General features: G+C 32.5%; 1 protein-coding gene across 4 annotated transcripts; it reads left to right on the top strand.

Annotated features, from left to right (window-relative positions):
* Positions 1-694: 694 nt before the first annotated feature.
* On the top strand, positions 695-20291 carry LOC123711012 (anoctamin-8-like). Of its 4 annotated transcripts, none has more exons than XM_045663393.1 (25): positions 695-1054; positions 1269-1397; positions 2413-2542; positions 2934-3039; positions 3733-3871; positions 4342-4458; positions 4837-4943; positions 5169-5272; positions 6100-6181; positions 6480-6632; positions 7253-7370; positions 7795-7850; positions 8591-8665; positions 8780-8912; positions 9332-9501; positions 10087-10284; positions 12234-12365; positions 12916-13047; positions 13314-13450; positions 14992-15082; positions 15327-15455; positions 16126-16252; positions 17371-17513; positions 18174-18265; positions 19888-20291. In XM_045663393.1, the coding sequence occupies exons 1-25, from the start codon at positions 934-936 to the stop codon at positions 19955-19957; spliced, it is 2991 nt and encodes a 996-aa protein (XP_045519349.1). In that variant the 5' UTR covers positions 695-933; the 3' UTR covers positions 19958-20291. The 4 variants fall into 4 exon arrangements, 2 of the variants coding, with proteins under 2 accessions (XP_045519349.1, XP_045519348.1); XM_045663392.1 differs by having other exon boundaries at positions 14977-15082; XR_006753891.1 differs by having other exon boundaries at positions 696-1054; positions 14977-15082; positions 18174-18319; positions 19888-19963.
* The last annotated feature ends 119 nt before the right edge of the window (positions 20292-20410 follow it).

The following is a 20410-nucleotide window of genomic DNA, read 5'->3' as shown; positions in this document are numbered from 1 at the left end:
CTCACTAATTGTAGTAAAGGATTGGCGAAAATGTTGTTAACATGTAAAGAAAATTAAAAAACTATTTCATCAAGAAAGATATAAAAATCGAAATGCTGGAAGAGTGATTTGTAATAAACACCACATTATGTTTCTCATGTGAAGAAGAACAAGAAATGCAGTGCAGTTCATGAAGTCGTTTTCTAGTTCTGAATAAGGTTTTAAGTTATTTGTATGATTGAAATGATAAATAATCCCTTAGTTTTCTCTTGATGTCTTTGTTTATTTTTTCTCGCATGTAGTTTCTCAACCTTTACTTAAAACTGGCATAAAATTAAAACTATTGCAATAATATATTTAAAAAAAAATCTATGTAATAAAATAGTGCGTAAAGTAACGATGAATTTATTTTTCATGACATATTTACCTATCTTAAGAACCCGATGTATTCTTCATACAAATAACTAATATACTTCATGTTCATTAATACAAAAGACATAAATAAAATTGAAACAGTATCAAGTTAATTTAATCCAATTTCCCCAGTGTTAACCACAACAATTTTCTATTTCCCTGAGATTGCCATGAGATTTCTTTAGACTTATACCTCGTATAATCTATATATTTTATTAATGGCAACTAACTTTGTAGCGGCTAAAAATCCAAGGCCTAAAAATCAATTTTGACAGTATGCTTCACAGTTCTTAGTTACGTTTTAAAAAATAAAAAATAGAAGGTTAATTTAAATTTAATAAGTACAAAAAATATGTAACTAAATAAAATTGCAGAACAAAGAAAAAGTAATAATTTGTTTTGTTGCTTTTAAAGTATTATTTTTAGTTGTGTGTTCTGTCAGGCATAATTTTCTTTTTATTTGCTATTGTAATCGATGATGTAAGATCATTGAAGGTCTACAGTGCGATCATAGTTAATCATCGTTTTCGTGATTTAATAATGGAAATTGACAATAAGGCTTCCGGAAATTGCGATAAATATGAAAGCGAAAGCAGTTCTCATTCGACACCAGGCGAACACAAGTCTTTCGCTGAATTTGCAAAGGACAAGCTGGATAGTGGTAAATTCACGTTTTATTTTTTTACTCTCTTAATTTCATTTAAAGGTCTTCTTCATTTATAAATTCTACGCAATGATAAGCACCTCTTTGTAACTGTGTCGCAATTTTAGAGAAGCGATTGGTTTTAAACAAATTTGGATTTTTTAATTCCATACTGAAATTTTTTTTTTCATATATAAGAGCACTGACAAATTTAAAAGACCATTTTATTCAGCTGGCAGAGAACTGCGGAGGCGACTACCCATAGCTGGTCAAATAGGGGCACACCTTATGCACCCTCGCAGACTGTTACTACATTCTACTCCAACACAACAAACCGATGTTGTTCTCATATTCCCTAAAGGTACATTTATTATTGGACGTGTTAATAATATATGCTATTAGTAGTTATAATATTTCCTTACAAATTTAGAGGTAATTTGTTTTCAGTACATATGTATTATCTTATAACTGATTCTTTTGTGAAGCTAAACTATATAATGATTCAGTGAAAATAGTAAATACAAACTTTGACTAGTAATTAAAAGTTATCTTCCAATGTTGACTGATGTGGCAGGCTCTCGCTGACCATAATTGCTGAAATGCTTTACAATTCTCTACAATATTTAGTATATTTTTATAGTAATTTTATTGATTCATATTATTGATATACTATATGAAACCAGTAAAAAATATATAATATAATTTATAAAGCTGAAGAGTTTATTCATCCCTAAATCCCAGCCTATTTGGTTGAAAATGTTTTTGTTTTCCATGATATTTTTGGGTAATGAATTGAGTAGTCTGACAGCACATCTGTCATTTGAGGCTGGACCAGGACTCTGTTCATTACTTACATAGATTCTTTAATAAAGATGGTATTTTATGACAAAATTATAGCTAAATAATGATCATTTTACCATGCAGTTATTTATGAAGTCTAAGTTGAAATGTAGCTTAGATATCATGTACATGTATAGAGGACTAAGAAAGTTAAATTGGCGCACATCCAGACGTCCGTCACTTTTTGGCGCAATTTATTTCATAAAAGAATAATGGATTGTGAATTTAAGTAGGCCACAGCAAAAGAGTATCTTTGCTAATAATATCCAAATTTATACTCAGAAATCAGTCTGAGTACACATTTTTTTTAAATATTATATAAACGATTTACTCTTTACTATTTGCTTCATATGGCAACCACACGATTAATTAAAATATATTTTAAGCCCTTGATAATGATGTCACATTTTGTTCGTGTACACACCAAGTATATGAGGTGCCGACAAATGGTTTAAAAGATATTCGAATAACAATCCCATATCGTTAGTGTTATTAGCATTGCGTAGGTACAATTTTTAGCATACTTTATTGCACAGGTATCCCAGATAGCATGCTTCTATGGCTATTACAAAAATTACGTGGTAGTCGTCCAAGGCTCCGCGTGTGCGTTCGACAACACGCCTCCTCACAATGCTCTGCCTTCTATATAACAGCTGACGACGATGTGTGAGTATCCTGTAAATGTGTGTTAATAGTGAATCAAGTGTTAGGTTGACAGAAATATATTGCATGACCAAAAATTCAGACATGCAACAGACGTTAGAATAACTTTTGCTGGGTCTCTGTGGATCGACCCCGGGATTTCAGGTTATAAAGTAATTACTTTATTACACGCAATTGCGTGACTGCATAGCATTAGAGTACTTAACACTAAAGTTAATGTATAACAGAAAAGAGAGTAATGTATTAAAAGGCCGGCAACGCACCCGCGAGCCTTCTGGCATTGAGAGTGTCCATGTTCAGCGGTGTCACTTAACATGAGATAAGCCTCCTGGCCATTTTTCCACTGTTCTATAGAAAATATTGTCAGTTTGCCAAATAAAATGTAATGTTGTAGACTCCTGCAAACGGCTGAGGAGATCCACTTGCCAAAACAACTTAAACCAGAGTTTGGAGGAGGTTATAAAGAGTTCACTGTTCGTGATATGCATTGTTTTCAAAAGGTATATTTTAATTGATTATATTTTTTTTTACTTTGTATGTACTTAATCTATACGTACATTTTCATTACGATTATGATTGTATTAGCAAAAGCTTACCAACGCTCGGCACTATTACATTGGTACATAAAGAAAAATTATTCAAGATTTATATCATATATAAATCTTGAATGCACTATATACGATAGCACTAATGTAAACATAATAAAGAATACGAAAAAAAAATAGATAAATTAAAAATAGAAAAAATATTCAAAATGTGAGAATAAAAATGACTAATGCAAAACAACTTAGTGCTACCAGCACTAGTCTATCTTGAATCATAGGATTCGTATTCATATTTATATTTAAGTATAGACGTAAATATAAATCGATATGAACACGAAACACTTGTTCCAATTTATGCAACCTATATTATTGGCATTATTCAAATGCCACTATCAGGGATATTGGTAACAACGGAATCGTTGAATTATTTATGCAAGGCACGGAACCGTATCAAGTTAGAGGATTCTTATAAACGTACTACTACTATTGGCGCGGTAAATTATGTATATTATTTATAATATACATATCGGCTACTCATAAATAGTTAACATCTAAGACTTTTTGGCTTATATTGGGAAAGTTAACTCCTAAGTTTAATCTACATATTGTTTAAACTGTATAAGATGCCTATCTTGTTATAATGCATAGGGATCATCAGCATCAGAACTCCTTAGTTCTCAAGAAAGAGGCGAGCTAGTTAAACACGTGCTAGAAGCAGCTAGAGCAGAGCCGGGAGATGAACACGCTTTAGAACCGGCGTTAACATTACGACCAGGACAAAGCATTGGTAGGTGCACAAGATGTTTAAGACTTGAAAATTGGTCTTAATTACGAAAATTAAATTAATTAGCTTTAAATGTTTGTGTTTATTAGCGAAACACTGCAAAGGATTTCTGTTTTGTGTTGATAAACACAAAAAGTATCATCTAGTTGCCGTAATAATGAGATTACCATACACAATTATTGTACCGATATACTGTACATAGGAGATAATTGGGTGATATGTTTATAAAAAACAATATATTAGTTTCGTTTTCCTTTTTATATTTCCGTGATGATTAATGAATATTTACGAATTTTTTAATAAGAATGTTCCTTCCCCGAAAGGTTCCTTCTAAAGGCTTTTTAATATTGTTAACATTAAGAGTGATTTTTACCTTCTATATTAAAAAACCTTCTGACATTGCTTCGAGTCGATATTTTTTTAATTTACTGACGTTTTAAATATAAAACTAATACGTAAATATGTAATTTTAGTTCCGGCATGTGTAAGCCGTGGTGTCATAGGAAGTATGTTTCCGCTTCACGAGCGAAATGAATTGGAGAGTTTAAGGAAGAAATGGGTCAAGACGTTCTTCTCGCCACAACCTTTAGGTAATTACGTTTATTTTAATGAAACTCAAAACTCTAAAGTAAAAAATGCTTTTTACTTTAACTAAAGATAGAATCAAAAATGTAAGATAACTATTTACGAAAATTATATTTATTATTTCCACGAATACTAAAAAAGTTTACAGTGGCTTCAGCGTGCGACTCTTATACTTGAGGTCGTAGGTTCGATCCCCGGCTTTGCACCAATGGACTTTCTATGTGCGCATTTAAATCTTTTAATCGCCTAATTGTATAAAGCAAGGACGTGAAAATGTTTCATAATTTTGCATCTACCACTTTAATCTTTGCTGCTAACGTGCTAGACTATATCATATTATGAAAATTAAAGACTCTGACAATTGACTTTATGTGTTATTTTAGATGAGATAAGCGAATACTTCGGCGTGAAGATAGCTATGTACTTCGCATGGCTGGGGCATTATACACGCTCGCTCACTGTACCCGCCGTGGTCGGCTTCGTGTTTTGGGTATGATACCTTAAACCATTTTTATTTATAGATATATAATGCATAACTAAACCTGGTAAATAAGCTGGATAGTTTTAATGGATGTGCCTGAGAAAGTACTACGTACTACTAGCCTAAATATCTGTGTTTCTTAATAAGCCTTGAGCTTTATAATTCCTTGGTAATTAGCGTTAGTGTGTTACAAGATATTTTTGTTTAGAGTCCCGATACTATGCTTATTTCTAGGTTTGGCTGGGTACAGCGAGTGACAACTGGAAAGATATAGCTCACGTTTTGTTTTCGTTGTTCAATGTATTATGGGCGTGTGTTTATTTGGAGACGTGGAAAAGGTATATTATATAGTTTGTATTATATGATTGACATTATTTGTTGGTACTTTGTGCTTTTACTAGAGGATCGGATAGAAAATTCCGTAGATCTCTTCAAGGGTTTATTTTTAAATTAATCAATGAGAAATTTATAAATACTAATTACTGCACTAATTACACACACTTCACACAGTACTTTATCACTTGTGTTCACTTTATTAGCACTTTATCTCGTAAAATCGCATTCGAAACTGAATTAACTGTTCGCGTTTCGGCTCGCTTATATATCCCTGGGAATACTCTTGAACGTTATTCGAAACTCTCTAGGCGGGATTGCTACTGAGCAATTCTTAGAACGACGTACCTACTCTCTATCTCTTTCCCACATTGCTCCGTCGTTATCGTGCGGCGTTCTAGAGTGCACGATCTAGCTTCGAGAAGGTTCCGATCTACCCTCTCTCTCGCGTATCATTCCATCCATTTCCGACACCTAGAAATTCGGTCTAGAGTATTCCTTCATCAAAGGGGTGTAATTAGGCCTGAAAACGGGTTTCCTAAAAAGTGTACCAATCGACTACACTTGACTCTGGAAAAATGTTTAAGCGTCCTGAAAACTAGGGTAAAATTATGCTAATTACAATTTTATAATATGTGATAATCGTCCCCTGAAACGGTCAGAAAGCACATTTCAGCCTGCTGAAAAGTTCTCTAACTAGTAGAAAAATCTAAAAACAATGCAGTCAATCCGTCTTCTTAACAATATTAATGCATGGTAATAATTAGATTGTGTCCATATTGCGTATACGCGAGCAACGACAGTCCAATAAAATACAAATTGTGAATTTTAGGTATTCCAACGTGTTAGCGTATAAATGGGGTACGTTGGATCAGAGAGATGACTTGCTCCTGGAACCAAGACCTCTGTTTCAGGTAACCTATAAATTTATTAATTTCAGATTATATCAGTGTAAGAAATCCATAGAATTATCTTTAATAAATCTGATTCTCAGGAACTACCTGAAGTCTATTCGTAAACATGACTTAAACCTCAAAATCCATTATTTAATGAATAAAGTAAACTTCTTCAACTTTCTTCGCTTTAAAATGTCAAACTACTAGAGCACAGTAAAATTAATAAGAAAGGTGATTCAAGAAATAGCTATTCAATATTTTATATTACTGTGTAGGATCTTAAAAAAATATTTCAGAGGTTATTTGTATTTTTTAGGGTGAGATGAGTATAAGCCCTGTAACGGGTCGCCCTGAGCCGCAGTACGCGGCATGGCGTCGTCGCGTTTGGCGTCACTGCGTTTCCTTCCCCGTCATGCTGTTGTGTCTAGGAGTTGCTGGAGTCGCTACTTTCGCGTTGTTATTAGCTCAGGTAAAACATTTTTTCAGACCAAAATGAGGAAAACATTGCTCCGATATGTTCTTTGGTTAAAGTAAAAGGGGTGACACACTGTGTGACCACAGACACACTATTCGACAGGCGTGACCCACTAACGCCAAACGAATTTGTATGAAACTAGTCACGTGACAATACGTGTACTAATGTCATTTCTTTACAAATTATTTTGGCTGTTGTGAGTCAGCTTGAATTTGTCTGAAGACCCTGGACCACAACCTTTATTGATAGGAAGTGAATAATGGGCCACACATTATAGGGCTTAATTTATATGTAGTCACCTATAGAGATATATAGAAGTTGTTCCATCCTTAGGATTCCAAAATTATAATTTTGGGATGGCAGATAAATGTTGTTCATCGTAAATACGAATTCATTAAAATTGTTTAATTTTTAAACAGTTTCTATAAGTATTCGAAAAAATACCCTAAACGTGAAAAACAGATATATCGTTCTTCGTATATTATGGATCAAAATTATCATTTTAATGTCTTGTCCATTTTATCCAAAAATATGGTACAGTCTACGTACGAGAGGAGTTTATGTCATCCGTGATCCGGTCACGTCATGAGATTTGTATTGATTTAAAACTCTAGGATTGGTGGGAAAACACAATAGGCTACTTTAATTGGATTCCACGTGCCGCTTTGGCTATTATTATAGCCGTAGAAGAGGAGGCATACGCGAGGATAGCCAGGTGGCTCAATGACAAAGGTACATTATATTTTTTTTAATTTGCTAGATTTTTTATTACTAACTAGTGTGAATAAGTATAAAAAGTTTTTTTCTACTAATAAACTAGTTATGGTTAAATATAGAACTGTCGTAGTATTTAATTCAAATTCAAATCATTTAAAAAAAAAAAAATTAAAAAGTAAATAGTTTAGTTTTGTTTATAGAAATATAAAAAATAGTTTAAAATTAATTGTAGTTTAGAACTATATCTCGCGGTATAGGTTTTTTGTGATGTTGAATAAACCTAGCATGATTTAAATCCTGTCAAATATATAATTAGACATAGAAAACCATAGACTAAATCTATTTTTTTAATCTATGGTAGTAAATTTTGTTTTCTCTTTACCGCTTACCAAAATGGGAATGGACTACGTGGTACATGGTAACATCGATATTTAAATAGAAAATTATCGGCTTGAGACAAAGTATGAGAACCATCTGATTGTGAAAATTGCATTGGTTTGTATTGAACTGCAAATGCCTTTAGCTTAATTATGGGGTTGCCATCTAGAAATATAAATCCATAATTATCATCACCATTTTCGTTGCTGTTCAATATTAATCGAACGTGACTCATATATGTTTCTTCAAAATATTTGTTGAAATTTTTTTTTATTTGCATGGCAACCCAAAACATCTTTATACCTTCTACAACTGTTAATGTATTTTCTATTAACATAGCACGGCATTCTCAGCATATGCACGTTACTTTAACACTTAATAATTTAAATAGCTTCATAAATTAACGATAAAATAATTATTTTCTTTTTATAACTATAACAATTACATTTAATATGAATATTTAAAAAAACACGAGATTTACTTAATATTTTTATCATTATTATTACATAATATCAATGACGCCTCCTTATCGAGTAGAACAGTGCCAAGTAGAAGCCAGTACTAAATATTGCGGTAGTTAAACCTAGTACGGCTTAAATGCTGAACAAATTATATATCAATGATTTGATGAGTTTTTAAAATTTTCTTATTTAATTACTTTAACTTATAAAGTTCCAATATAAAAAAATTACAAAACTTCGCATTCCATCCATATCTATCAAAATGTTTCAGTAATGTGTTCTAACACATTACTGTGGACCTTTATCTTCATTAGTACCGATTGTCTTGTCTTTGAAAAGAGATTAATTGTGTATACAATTTGAAACTTACTTGGTAATTATGTTTTGTTTATTCAGTTTCAGTTCGTAAACTCTTTCATGAGTTTGTTCTACATCGCATTCTATCTTCAGGATATGGATAAATTGAAAGAGGTAAGATTTCAATAGAAGAACGTTAATAAAGACCTTGTCTTCTTCGACCTACTTCTTCTGAAAGAAATAGTTATAATTTAATGCGTTTTAAGTGATAAAAGTGTATGTTTGTAGCAACTAGCAGTTCTCCTTATAACGAGACAGATAATTGGTAATCTGAAGGAATCTGCGCTGCCGTATCTCATTGAGAATTTGAGATTGGCCAAAATCTGTTTTGACGTGTTTGGAGCTTTGAGTCCTAGTAAAAGTGAGTAACATGTCATAAAGCAAACATATTTTTGAATATATCTCATACCAAATATCGGCTGCAATTACCCATATTTGTGTGCGTACTTGTCTCGTCTTTATGTATAAAGACTTGCTTGCTTGGGCTTTTTTTTAATTTTGGAAATAAATATAGCCTATGTTACTCGGGGTTAATGTAACATTCTATGAGTTTATCTGTCACAAATATCTCTTTATAATATTGTTTAGATTATTTCTAAATTCATATTTTTGTGCTGGTTTCCACAACGTTTTATCCCTTATAGTAGTTAAAATAATAACCACAGACAAAAGAGATTTGAAGTAGGGTTTTATTCATAAAAAACATTTTACTAGGCATTTCATGGCATTTTGTTCCTTTTAACGTCACTTTTTATTGCTAATACAAGAAAAATATTTCAGTTCAAACATCAGAACAGCTAGCTGAACTATTTGAAAAGGAAAAAATCTCATCAAGTGGTGAACCGCCGGAGTTATTATTGAACGGCACAGACAAAGACAGACGTGATTCAGAACCTGTCGTGGGACAAAAGGTTATACATCAGGCGGAGCTGGAGTCGCAATTGTTTAAGGTAAATGCTATTTTGAACGAAAATATTACATTTAATGAATTATAGAAAATAAAGTGTGTGTTTGTGTTGCTCATTCTCCCGTCAATGAAATAATAATATAACTCGTTAATTTCCAATCTTTACAAATGTCGAATGTACAGGTTAGATTTGTTATATACATTTTTTTCTACTCGATATCCTAACATCCCATGTATACCATTGATCGGAATCCTAAGACCTCCAGCTTTTCCAAAATATCAAAATCAAATTCATAGAATACTCGTCAAATAATAATGGACATAGTATTGTCTTTTGTTAACATAGCTTTTACACATTAAAAGAAAACACTTTTTTACCGGATTGTTGCTATGTATTATTATAAACTTATAATTATTTTACATGATAATAATAAAACGTTTATGATATATGTATTATTATAAACTTTAATCCATTTTAATTAATGGACATTAAAAAATATTGAGACACAAATTGAAATCAATACAATTCATTGGGCCTTAGTGTTTTAGTATTCAAGAATTTATGTTTTATTTCTGTTGTATTTTTTAATGTTATTAAATAAATGAATGAAGCCATAAATATTTTCAGTACGAAGGCACATTCGCTGAATACCTGGAGATGTTGACTCAACTAGGTCACGTGGTATTGTTCTCCGCTGCGTTTCCTCTAGCGGCGTTATGTGCTCTACTGAATAACGCATGTGAGATACGAGCGGATGCCTTCAAGCTGTGTCATGTAGCCCAGCGACCCTTTGGAGAGAGAGTTAATAGTGTGGGGAGCTGGCAGGTGATACATTTACTTTTTTAATAATATAGTCTGTAAGCAAAAATTATTTAACGACAAACCCCTTAAAGCGTCGAAATCACTCGGTTTTGGTTGGTTTAGCTTGTATACAATGATAAACTCTACAAAGCATTACACTCAACCTCAATAACGATAATAATTAAATACTAAAAAATACTTTTAAGTTACCGGATTTAGTTAAAACTGCGGAGCTGTGTACGTTCTTTTGTCGCTTTATTAAGCCCGCAATAAACTCGACTGTCGGCATCATGCATACCAACTTTCTAAGAAATTCGTTCCTTTGTTTATAAATAACGATTTCTTGCATGTGCTTTATCACGAAAATGCCTCAATATCGTAAAATATAAATATACAATAAAAAAAAAATACAACACAATAACGAAAGACGAAAATAACAGACTATGCGTTCAAATAATAATAGTTTTTTTTGCAATTACTTATACTAATGTGAAATAAACATTTTTCTTTTTCTAATATAGATTTTACTTCTTTCCATTTTACGGCAACACTGTGTAAGGTCAAAATATGCACAGACCCTTGATTGTCGTTATATACAGTTCACACTGTATTTTTAAGCAAACTGTCAATGTAATGTAAAGGCGTGCAGCGAACGCGTCTCTGCATCACTTATTTTTATAACCTGCCAGTATGGTAACTATATTTATAAATTTATAAATGCCTATAATTATTTCTATATACTCTACAGTTTTTCTGAGCACGATAAATATCTTAATAGGCTATTGTACTCATTGAACTAACAAATTTCACACACTTTGTTTCGAGACAAAGATTATTTCTTTCTAGTACTTATGAATTATATTACCCCCTTTATTACATTGCGTTACCGTATATTATCTAATGCACAATTATTTTAGCGATGAATTATCAAATAAACAGTTAAAACAAATATATAATCTATATTAGATATTTAACTAAGAGCGATTTAATTTATTGCACGCATAAATTTATTATAATAATTTACTATAATAGTCACATTTAATATATTTTAGTTACCAAAAAGGTTAAGGCTTTCTTTTTTATGTTTTATTTAATTTTAAAAAGGAAAACAAATATATGTATTTTACTTGAAACTGGCATAAAGTTAAAATATTGCCATATTATATATATAAACGTACGAGCCAAGGCTGTACATTTTGATCACTCAGGTTTTCTTAGTTTTATAAGCGTGATGATTCCTATGTTCGTGCCTCGGCTGTACAATTAGATCACTTATAAGCGTGAGGATTTCCTAAAACGTCGGAGTTACGCCCCGAGAGTAAAGCCAGGCGCAGGCACTCTCTTCTAGATTAAAGTTATTCGTTGCATAGCAATTAACTAAATCATGAGAGTTACACACCGAGAGTATTTCCTCTCGGTGTGTAACGTACATTTGTACGTAGGCACTCTCTTTGACTGCTAAAACTGCATTCCTTCGGTACATAACAATTAGCACGTCATTATCTCGCTCATATACTATTGTAATACGCGAGTGGTTAATATAGAGTAAAACAAGAAACCTCTATTATTTGAAGCACCCTGATGACCCTGGTGATCAGCCTTCTGTGCCTAAAAATATATAAAAAAACTTAATCGGAAACCTAAACAAATCTATCTTCTAATATCTATTTAATAAATAATCGACTTACGCCATATTTCAAGCTCAAATTGGCCCCAATTCCTTGTACATTAGTAAAAAAGTTAATACAATAAAATCATTAATTATTCAGAATGCAATTAATTTGATTGATGCAAAATGTTGCCAGTACAAAATTGCAATACCGATTATAAATTAGTTTCATTCTGTTTGTTTCTTGTTAATTTAACACAGCGATGGGTGTGTAAAACGAGTTATATATTCCATGATTTATCTGTACCATATATGCTTTTTGTACAATAAAATTACTAGGACTTAATCATTGTCGTAATTTCAGCACGCAATGGAAGCGATGGTAGCAGTATCTGTATTAGTTAACTGCGCGTTGATTGGTCTATCTGGGCCCGTACATCGATTGCTGCCTGACGCGACACCTGCTCAAACTGTTCTACTCATTGTGGCTTTAGAGGTAAGAAAATGTCAGTTTATTGTTGCGTAACCTTTTGCGTTTTATAAGCAGTTAGCAATCTTTAGTGCTTGATCCCGTTATAGTTTCGCCAGTTGAAACCTCGGACCTATGCACCGCGGAATTTTTTGAAATAAAATAATTTCAGGTTCATATAGCATTATGATATGTTTATTTTTTATTAAAACACACAGAACTTACAAACAAGGATAAAATTAAATATAACAAAAAAAAATACAGACGTACGCAGTTATTTGGCCTCACCCGTTACGCTCGTACGCTCCACATGTGGACACTCGTGCAAGCCTTGTACGCAGCAATGTACCTAAGATACAGAAGACAAAAATATGCTTTATGGTGATAGAAAATGATTTGTCTTTTGTTATTTAATCATAAATAAAAGATAATTGATAATTTTTCTCTGTATCAGCCTTCGATACTTGGAATACGTTGATTTCTAAAATATGCCCTTTTTCCGATGATATTGTTTTAAAATATCGGGCTGACTCTCCCCGTAGTATAGATTTACTTCAGTTAAATAAAAAAATTCTAGCACGTGGTATTGGTGACGGTACTGGCTCTACGCGTGGCGATTCCCGAGATCCCGGCATGGCTTGCCACTGAAATGGCAAAGGTGGAGTTTCAAAGACGGGAGGCTATCAATTCTGCGCACGCGCCGCTATTGGTAAAACAGAAAGATTTAATTTTAAAATTACATTTTTGCCAAGATTTGTTAAGAGAAAGAATGGAGTATCTTAAAAGGCCGGCAATGAACTTGCGAGCCTCTAGGTGTCTATGGGTGGCGGGCGGTATCACTTAACATTAGGTGAGCCTCCTGCCCGTTAGGCCCCTGTTATATAATAAAAAAAATCAATTCATTTTCAGTCGGAACACGCACCGTTATTCTAATATAGCTAAATTTGTTTGTTCTTTTAACATTTTTTTTTCTAGTCGGAATTTCCTAGTCAAGACGACATACGTCCCTCTCGCACTCCACGAACATTGACACCAACAACTCCGAAGCTCGAAAAGCCGGTGGAAAAAAAGAAAATTAATATTGGGAAAATTTCAGAAATTCCACCATTTAGGTGAGTATTGCCACTAAATATTTCTACTTTTAAATCTGACACGTTTATTAATTGCAAAGTAATAAGGACAAAAAATATCAGATTCAGTCGTATGTTTAAAAAGTTCTAAAGTTTATTAGATAAATTTAAATAATTGATTTATTGAAGAAAGATAAACATACTATTTGTATGTAAAATATCTTTGAATAAATATCGAAATTGAGTAAATTCCGGCAATTTTTTTTAAATGATAGGACTCCCTAGTCCTGAAAGTAACTGGAATGACATCATTTATATGAAATAGAATCATTTCATATGCATGAAAGAGTTCTTGGAGCCACTGCTCCTATGATTTTAGTGTGGTGCTCAAGTTCCAAGTTAACTAGTAAAAATATTATCTGTGGCACGCAGTATTCTTTTTCTCATATAGATAGTAGATTACAAATGCAATGGTGTTCATTGGGCGAGGTACTAATAACTTTTTGCAACCAAACTATTGCAAATTTGATGTTCTTATAAGATTTTAGTGTATAATTTATGGCTCTGGGCAAATCAGATAAATTACTAGTTCGGTTAATCAATATCTTATATTAACCTTTGATCCTTAGACTCTTACATTACACTTAAAAAATAATTGAAAAACTATTGTTATATGCATAAGTCTCGTGCATTTGTCCTAAACAATACTGCTATGGTTAAACAAAGCACACCGGTTTTCTAATTAAACACAATATGATTTTATTGTATTATTCGGTAATATAAATAAAAAAAATTGAAATAAAAACGTAATCGAAAACCTAAACAAATTTATCTTCTAATATCTATTTAATAATTAAATCGACTCTATATCAAATTGGCCCAAATACCTTGTACATAAGTAAAAAGGTTAGTACAATAAAGTCATTAATTATTCAGAAAACGGAACCTGCAATTAATTTGATTGTTGCAAAATGTTGCCAGTACAAAATTGCAATATAGATTATAAATTAGATTCATTCTGTTTGTTTTCAGTTAATTTGAGACATTACAGCGATGGGTGTGTAGTTAACGAGTTATATATTCCATGATATTATCTGTACCATATATGCTTTTTGTACGTGTTTTATTTTTTATTATTTATTTGCAAATAAATTTTGATCTCTCTGTTGTAGTTTTTATTAATCCTTCAAATGATACATCTATAAAGGTAATTTCTTTTTATTATGCACTCATGTCATTTATATCCTGAAGGCTAGCGTACATACTAAAAATCTTGCTTCAAAATTCCCATTACATTTATAAAAGATTTGACCTTTTGATATTCTAACATTTTAGTAAAAATAAATTGTAAATAGTAGTCGAATTTATATTTCTCTCTCCCCTCACGTTTCCAGCTTTCTAGATCATTCTTTAACCCCGCTGTACTTCTTTCGCAAGGGTTGATGTTGAAGTTTCGTAAACGTTTAACCCTGCTTAGGCATTCGCACATTTAAAACTTTTGAAGCCTCACAGTCTTCCGATTGCTTAAGAATTATCAGAAATGATATTTTCTAAAATCTCGGCTAAAGGGTTGAAATTTCCAGGCCTAAAGCAGCTTCTATAGATCCAGCAGTGACTACCGGTTCGCTGCAAATGTTGCAAGATGTCAGTCCTACGAAGCCTATATTACGGAAGGTAAGAAGAGTTTAGTCAAAAAAATATTTAATTTATTTTCTCTAATAAAATATAAATATTAGTTATGTTTTTCAATTTGCTTTCCCCCCTTTCTCTAATTTAGTTTGATATCTGCTATAAATACCTAAAGGAGAAAAGGTTAGTTTCATAAATGTGCATACTGCCGTAATCCAAAGTATTGTAGAAATTCCTTTCATACAATACGTTCACACTTAATAAATCTTGTCTCTATTTTTTCGTATAGGAAGCCAATCCAGGTGCACCTCTGTCCCTTCTCGGCGTGCGAGGGTTAAGAGATGAACCACTACACCGGTCTGCGCATTGTATTCCACACCCTACACACCACAGACCGCTTGTCAACCCTACGTTGCAGGTACTCTCTTGCTTTCCACAACTGCTGTAAAGCAATTGCAAGGTCGAGTTAAGTAAAAAGCATATGTCTACACATCGGTCTTGATAGTTAACCTTGAGAAAATTTATATTAAGCTGTGAAATGCAAAAAGGTGTCTTAAAACTAAAATTCTTTTCACTGTAGTTACTGTCTGTGCGAAAATCTCAAATCTTAATAAAATTTGTAAAAACAGTATTTGAAGAAAATATTAGCTACATTTTTTAATGATTATTAACAGCTATACAACACAAAGAAAGAAAGATAAAATAATGCAAAGAAACAACAACAATGAATGATAAGTAGAAGAAGACACAAATCTATATTTTATTGTCAGTTAGTTAAGTACGCCAAACGTCTCTTAACGGCGCCAAACTTGCAATGAACGCAGAAAGGCATTCAATACTAGCCATCCCTCAAACATTAGTGTCTTGCTATGTCTACGTACGAGTTTTTGGTAAGGAAATACTCACCTAGTGACGCGACTATGATTTTTGTCTGGTATAATTAGATCAATTTTTATATACATATATATAATTCATAATTAATCAAGTTTTGACTTAAAAAGTTTTTGGATGTCAAGTAGACCAGTATTACAAAATATTTTTGCTTGTTGGCTTTAGTATAATTGTAAACACGTTCCTTTACATTTTAGGAACTGTCGGGTAGTGTTAGTGCTGGAGGATCTGAGCCGGATTTGAATGCTGTTCCGTCTCCTACTTCTCTAGACACCAGCGCCACTTCCAGTGAAGACGACAAGCCTAAAGACAAGGACAAGAGCAGTGAGTATTTGTTTAAACTTCCAAATCATAAGAGTACAAATATCTGCATCTGTTCCTGTTCCACGTATCTACTCCTAGAACCAATATTGCGTGCCACTCTTTTATTAATTTAAAAGAATAATTGTTATACTTCTACAGCTTTGCATGCTTTTTTATTGTTATAATTATTTGTATTTTTCTCGTCTTTTTATGTTTGATTTTCTTAATATTGTACTGTCTACTTACCCATCTGTAGTCATGTTCTTTTTTTCTGAATCTGTTGTAGGATATACTCTATACTCTAGCTTTAAATTTAATCTTTCTGTTTTAATTAAAGTGATGATCTTGGTATATGTATCAGGGGGCAAAAACGGGTTGGAGGCTCATCTAACGTTATGTGATACCGCCGCTTATAAACACTTACATTACCGGCCTTTTAAAAATTGGTACGCTCTTTTCTGTCTTGTCGCGGAACAAGGAATCTAGGAACAATGACTGGCAATTGCTCCTCCACGTTTCAGAGATATTTTCGAGTTCTGTTACCTATTCATGTTTGTTGTTCTCTATAGCCCAGGCTTTAGCAGGTAGAGATTTAGTAATAAGACGAATTTTGTGGTAAAGATCTCTAGACTCCTGCTTTATAGCATGTTTTTTAAAATGTAAAAGGTATAGTATACTGACTACGTTTCTTAGTTAATTTTGTTTTGATGTTAAGCGATACCGCCGCCTATGGGCCCTCTCAATGCCAGAGGGCTCGCGAGTGCGTACCCGGCCTCTTAAGAATTGGTACGCCCTTTCTTGAGTCGAATTGATTCATAAATACTTCCAAGGGCAGCTGGTTCCACATAGTGGAGGTGCGCGCCAAAAACTGCCTTAATAACGCTCCATTGAGAAACTAAGAACGTCACATTGTATTAGGAAATAAACAATCAGCTTTCTGTGGTAACAGTATAGTTTAATAGTTGGGAACTAGGACAATCTACTTCGTATACTAATACGTTTTTATACAATAATTATGTACACTTCATTATTTAATGTTTTATTGGAGATATGTGCATATATAAATTAATTACGTAACACGTAATATTATTAATAAATTTATATTTTGTTTGATGTTATCTAAAATTAAATAATCGCAGGTCGTTCCCGCGCACGTGCAGCTTTAGTGAAACGCGTCCGGTCAGTGGCAGTATTTTCTCTGGGACTGCGTAAAGCACGCGAAGCTGCGCAGGCGCACGACAAACACTCGCCACACACACCAGAGCGACCGCTGACTACGCCGGTAAACGTTTTAATATTTTTAGTCTTAAACCATAACCAAATTTTATTCAAAATAAGATCTCTCAAAATTACAAGTGCAGTAAAGCATAATTTGCTGTGCCTACATTTTTGATATCTACAACAGATACATCAAATACATTGTGTATTCCGGAGAGAAGCTGAGCTTTATTATCAGATACATCATGTCATAATACTTTAGAATTGCTTAAATATTGCAATCATTTAAAGACACCTCCTAAGCTTTTTAGTTTATATCCGTCATTTATTAAAATCTGGATTGTATTTATATTCATTACCTAACAATTTTATGGTTCGAACACAAATTTTTAACCATAACATAATATGGGGTTTAATATCGTATGTTAGACGATGACAATACATTGTTCAAAACTCCAATACTTTATAGCTCCCGATTGTGCTTGCGATACGACTTGATGACTCTGATCTACACGATCCCAAATCCATTAGAACTACGAATATTGACAGAACTACGGCCAAATTACATACAAAACGTCGTAGCATTGCTGACCACAGAATAAATGTTAAATCTACTATCAGACCACAGCATATAGTTCTACAGCTCAATTTTAATCAAGTAAAATAAATTTAAATTCGATTTAACTTTTTTGTTTTTGGTAAAATAAATCATATGTTTTTTTAGGGCCCACCGGCGCCAATGTTAGGAGGCGAATTATCCCTAATCCCCATAGAACAGCTGATCCAGGTGGATGACGTCAAACTACCGCCGTCAACGTAATCTTCCGTAGTTTATGAAAACGCGTATTGAGTTATTAGGCGTACAGTTTTGTATGGTTATTGCTTCGTGTTATGGTCGAATACTTGTTTGATGAAAGCCTCAAACCTAACAAAAAACCTAATATTTGTAGACCTATTTTTGTTTTTTTTTCTATAGTCTAGGAAAAGGATGTTCCAATAGGTTTACCGGAATTCAATTTCTAATCATTTGTTTTGACGACGTCTAATAAATAGTTGAACGCTGGCTGAGTCTTCCACTTGAAGACTTAAGTATGCAATCATTTCATCGATAGTAAACGTTAAAATGTCCTTACATATTCAGATTTTATTATTTAATAAAACCTGACAAAATAAATATTTGACCATAACTTGTTTATTTTATCCCGTAATTTAACATTTTATATGTAGGTTATGAGTAACTTAGATGACCCTGATAAGTAATTTATATTCATTTGTAAAATCCTTGTCTAATTGTTAATATATTGTTAATGGTAATTGTTAATCCATTTAGTAACCAGTAATCTCGATACAGTATTATTTAACCAGGAAAAGGAATGAATGTGCTACTAACGTGATTAACGGGGAAAAAAAATGTCCATCAAAATTATTTAATTATATTTGCACGTTTTATGCTCATTAAATTGTTTAAAAAGGCCATAGATAATGCTAATCTTGATTCAAAATTTGAGATTGGTCATAGATTAAAAACTTATCAAGTACAAAAAGTCAGAATGAATTATTAGTACCAACGAGATATTTGTGATATTGCTGTGAATGTGTGTTGTTAAACGGTTTTTTTAGCATTTTTAACATTTTGAAAGTTTTTCGATGTTGTTCATAATATGTTTGTTAATTCAGAGATAAGCTTCGGGCAGATCTGGCATGTGTCATTTTACCTTTATCAATCACTATATACATTTCTTTGTTCTTTCCTTAATATAAATTCTTAGGAACTATGGAGGGTAGGATAATCTGCGTTTGTCAGATCTGACTCGTAAATCTATAAGCAATCTTCTGACAATAATGGCTGTTATTTGAAATATATCTTCCTTCTGTACTTCAACTTAAAGTTTAATTGTTTGTTTCGTGTGTGTCCGTGTTATTTCTTCTTTATAAGGACTCTTACGATGGATATTCTCTTAGAAGTGACGTAGCTCCTTTAAGGCATTTATTAACATTCAAATTTCAATTCGTCAATTATGTGTCTACTGCATAAACTATAATCTTTCCCTTTATACAGTACAAGAATTTTATAGAACTTAGGAATAAGTGTTAGTAAATGTTAAGATAATTATTACAAATATTTTTAATTCAATTGACGTTCGTTATATATTTTTAGATTATACTTATTTACAGCAACAAAATAAAATCAACATTTTTATTTCTTTGCAATTTATTTATAACAGTTCTTGGACTCGTGTATGAAAATAAATTTCAAGTAATATTAAGTCATAGTAAAGTAAGTTAGGAGTTGCTTAGATTGCTGGAGCTTAAATTGCCTATCATGGGATAAAATGGTTTGCTTAGCCAGATTGGTCTATTATGTAGTATTGTAATTAAATATTTGATTAATATAGTATTATTTACGAATTGTCACCTAATATTATCATTTTACATAGGTTCGGAATTGCTCTAACGCCTGAGACGAAGTCACTTTGCGACAGGCGTGACCCACGAACGAATATGTAAGAAAATAGTTACGTGGCTAAGCGTGAGCGTGTCTAAATGTGATGTTTATCTGAAGCCCCTGGTCAGTAATACAGAGGTAATCTCCCAAGTAAAAGACAATTACAATCTGCGCTTACAATGAACTCATATTTATTGTTATATCCTACTATCGTTCAAAAATAGTATATTTATATTACCTCACATACAGGTTAGTCTCGTCCCGTTTGTGTATCATTATTGTTATATTTAGCGACACAAATCATGAATTTGTTAGTGATATATAGAAATGCTTTATTCTAAAATAGTATTGCGCGCCGTAGCTAAACAAAGTATTTGTTATTGTAATTATTTTTATACGGACTATAGATAAATGTTGCAATTTTAGTGTAATAAATAAATTACGTTTGCAATTTACATATTGTTGTTATTCTCGTTGCCATATTAAATTATCTTTATATAAAACCTTATCTTTGT

Source organism: Pieris brassicae, chromosome 6 (genome assembly GCF_905147105.1).
Source record: "Pieris brassicae chromosome 6, ilPieBrab1.1, whole genome shotgun sequence".
NCBI lineage: Eukaryota > Metazoa > Arthropoda > Insecta > Lepidoptera > Pieridae > Pieris > Pieris brassicae.
The sequence above is the reverse complement of the archived record's forward strand: the minus strand, read 5'-3'. Positions and strand labels throughout refer to the sequence as shown.

Excerpts from the sequence above, each read along its gene's own strand:
- LOC123711012 (XM_045663392.1), top strand. The coding sequence starts at position 934 with ATGGAAATTGACAATAAGGCTTCCGGAAATTGCGATAAATATGAAAGC. Across the intron at positions 7,371-7,794 it reads CAGGTGGCTCAATGACAAAG|AAAATTATCGGCTTGAGACA; the intron begins GTACATTATATT and ends ATATTTAAATAG. Across the intron at positions 18,266-19,887 it reads GTCAAACTACCGCCGTCAAC|GTTCGGAATTGCTCTAACGC; the intron begins GTAATCTTCCGT and ends CATTTTACATAG.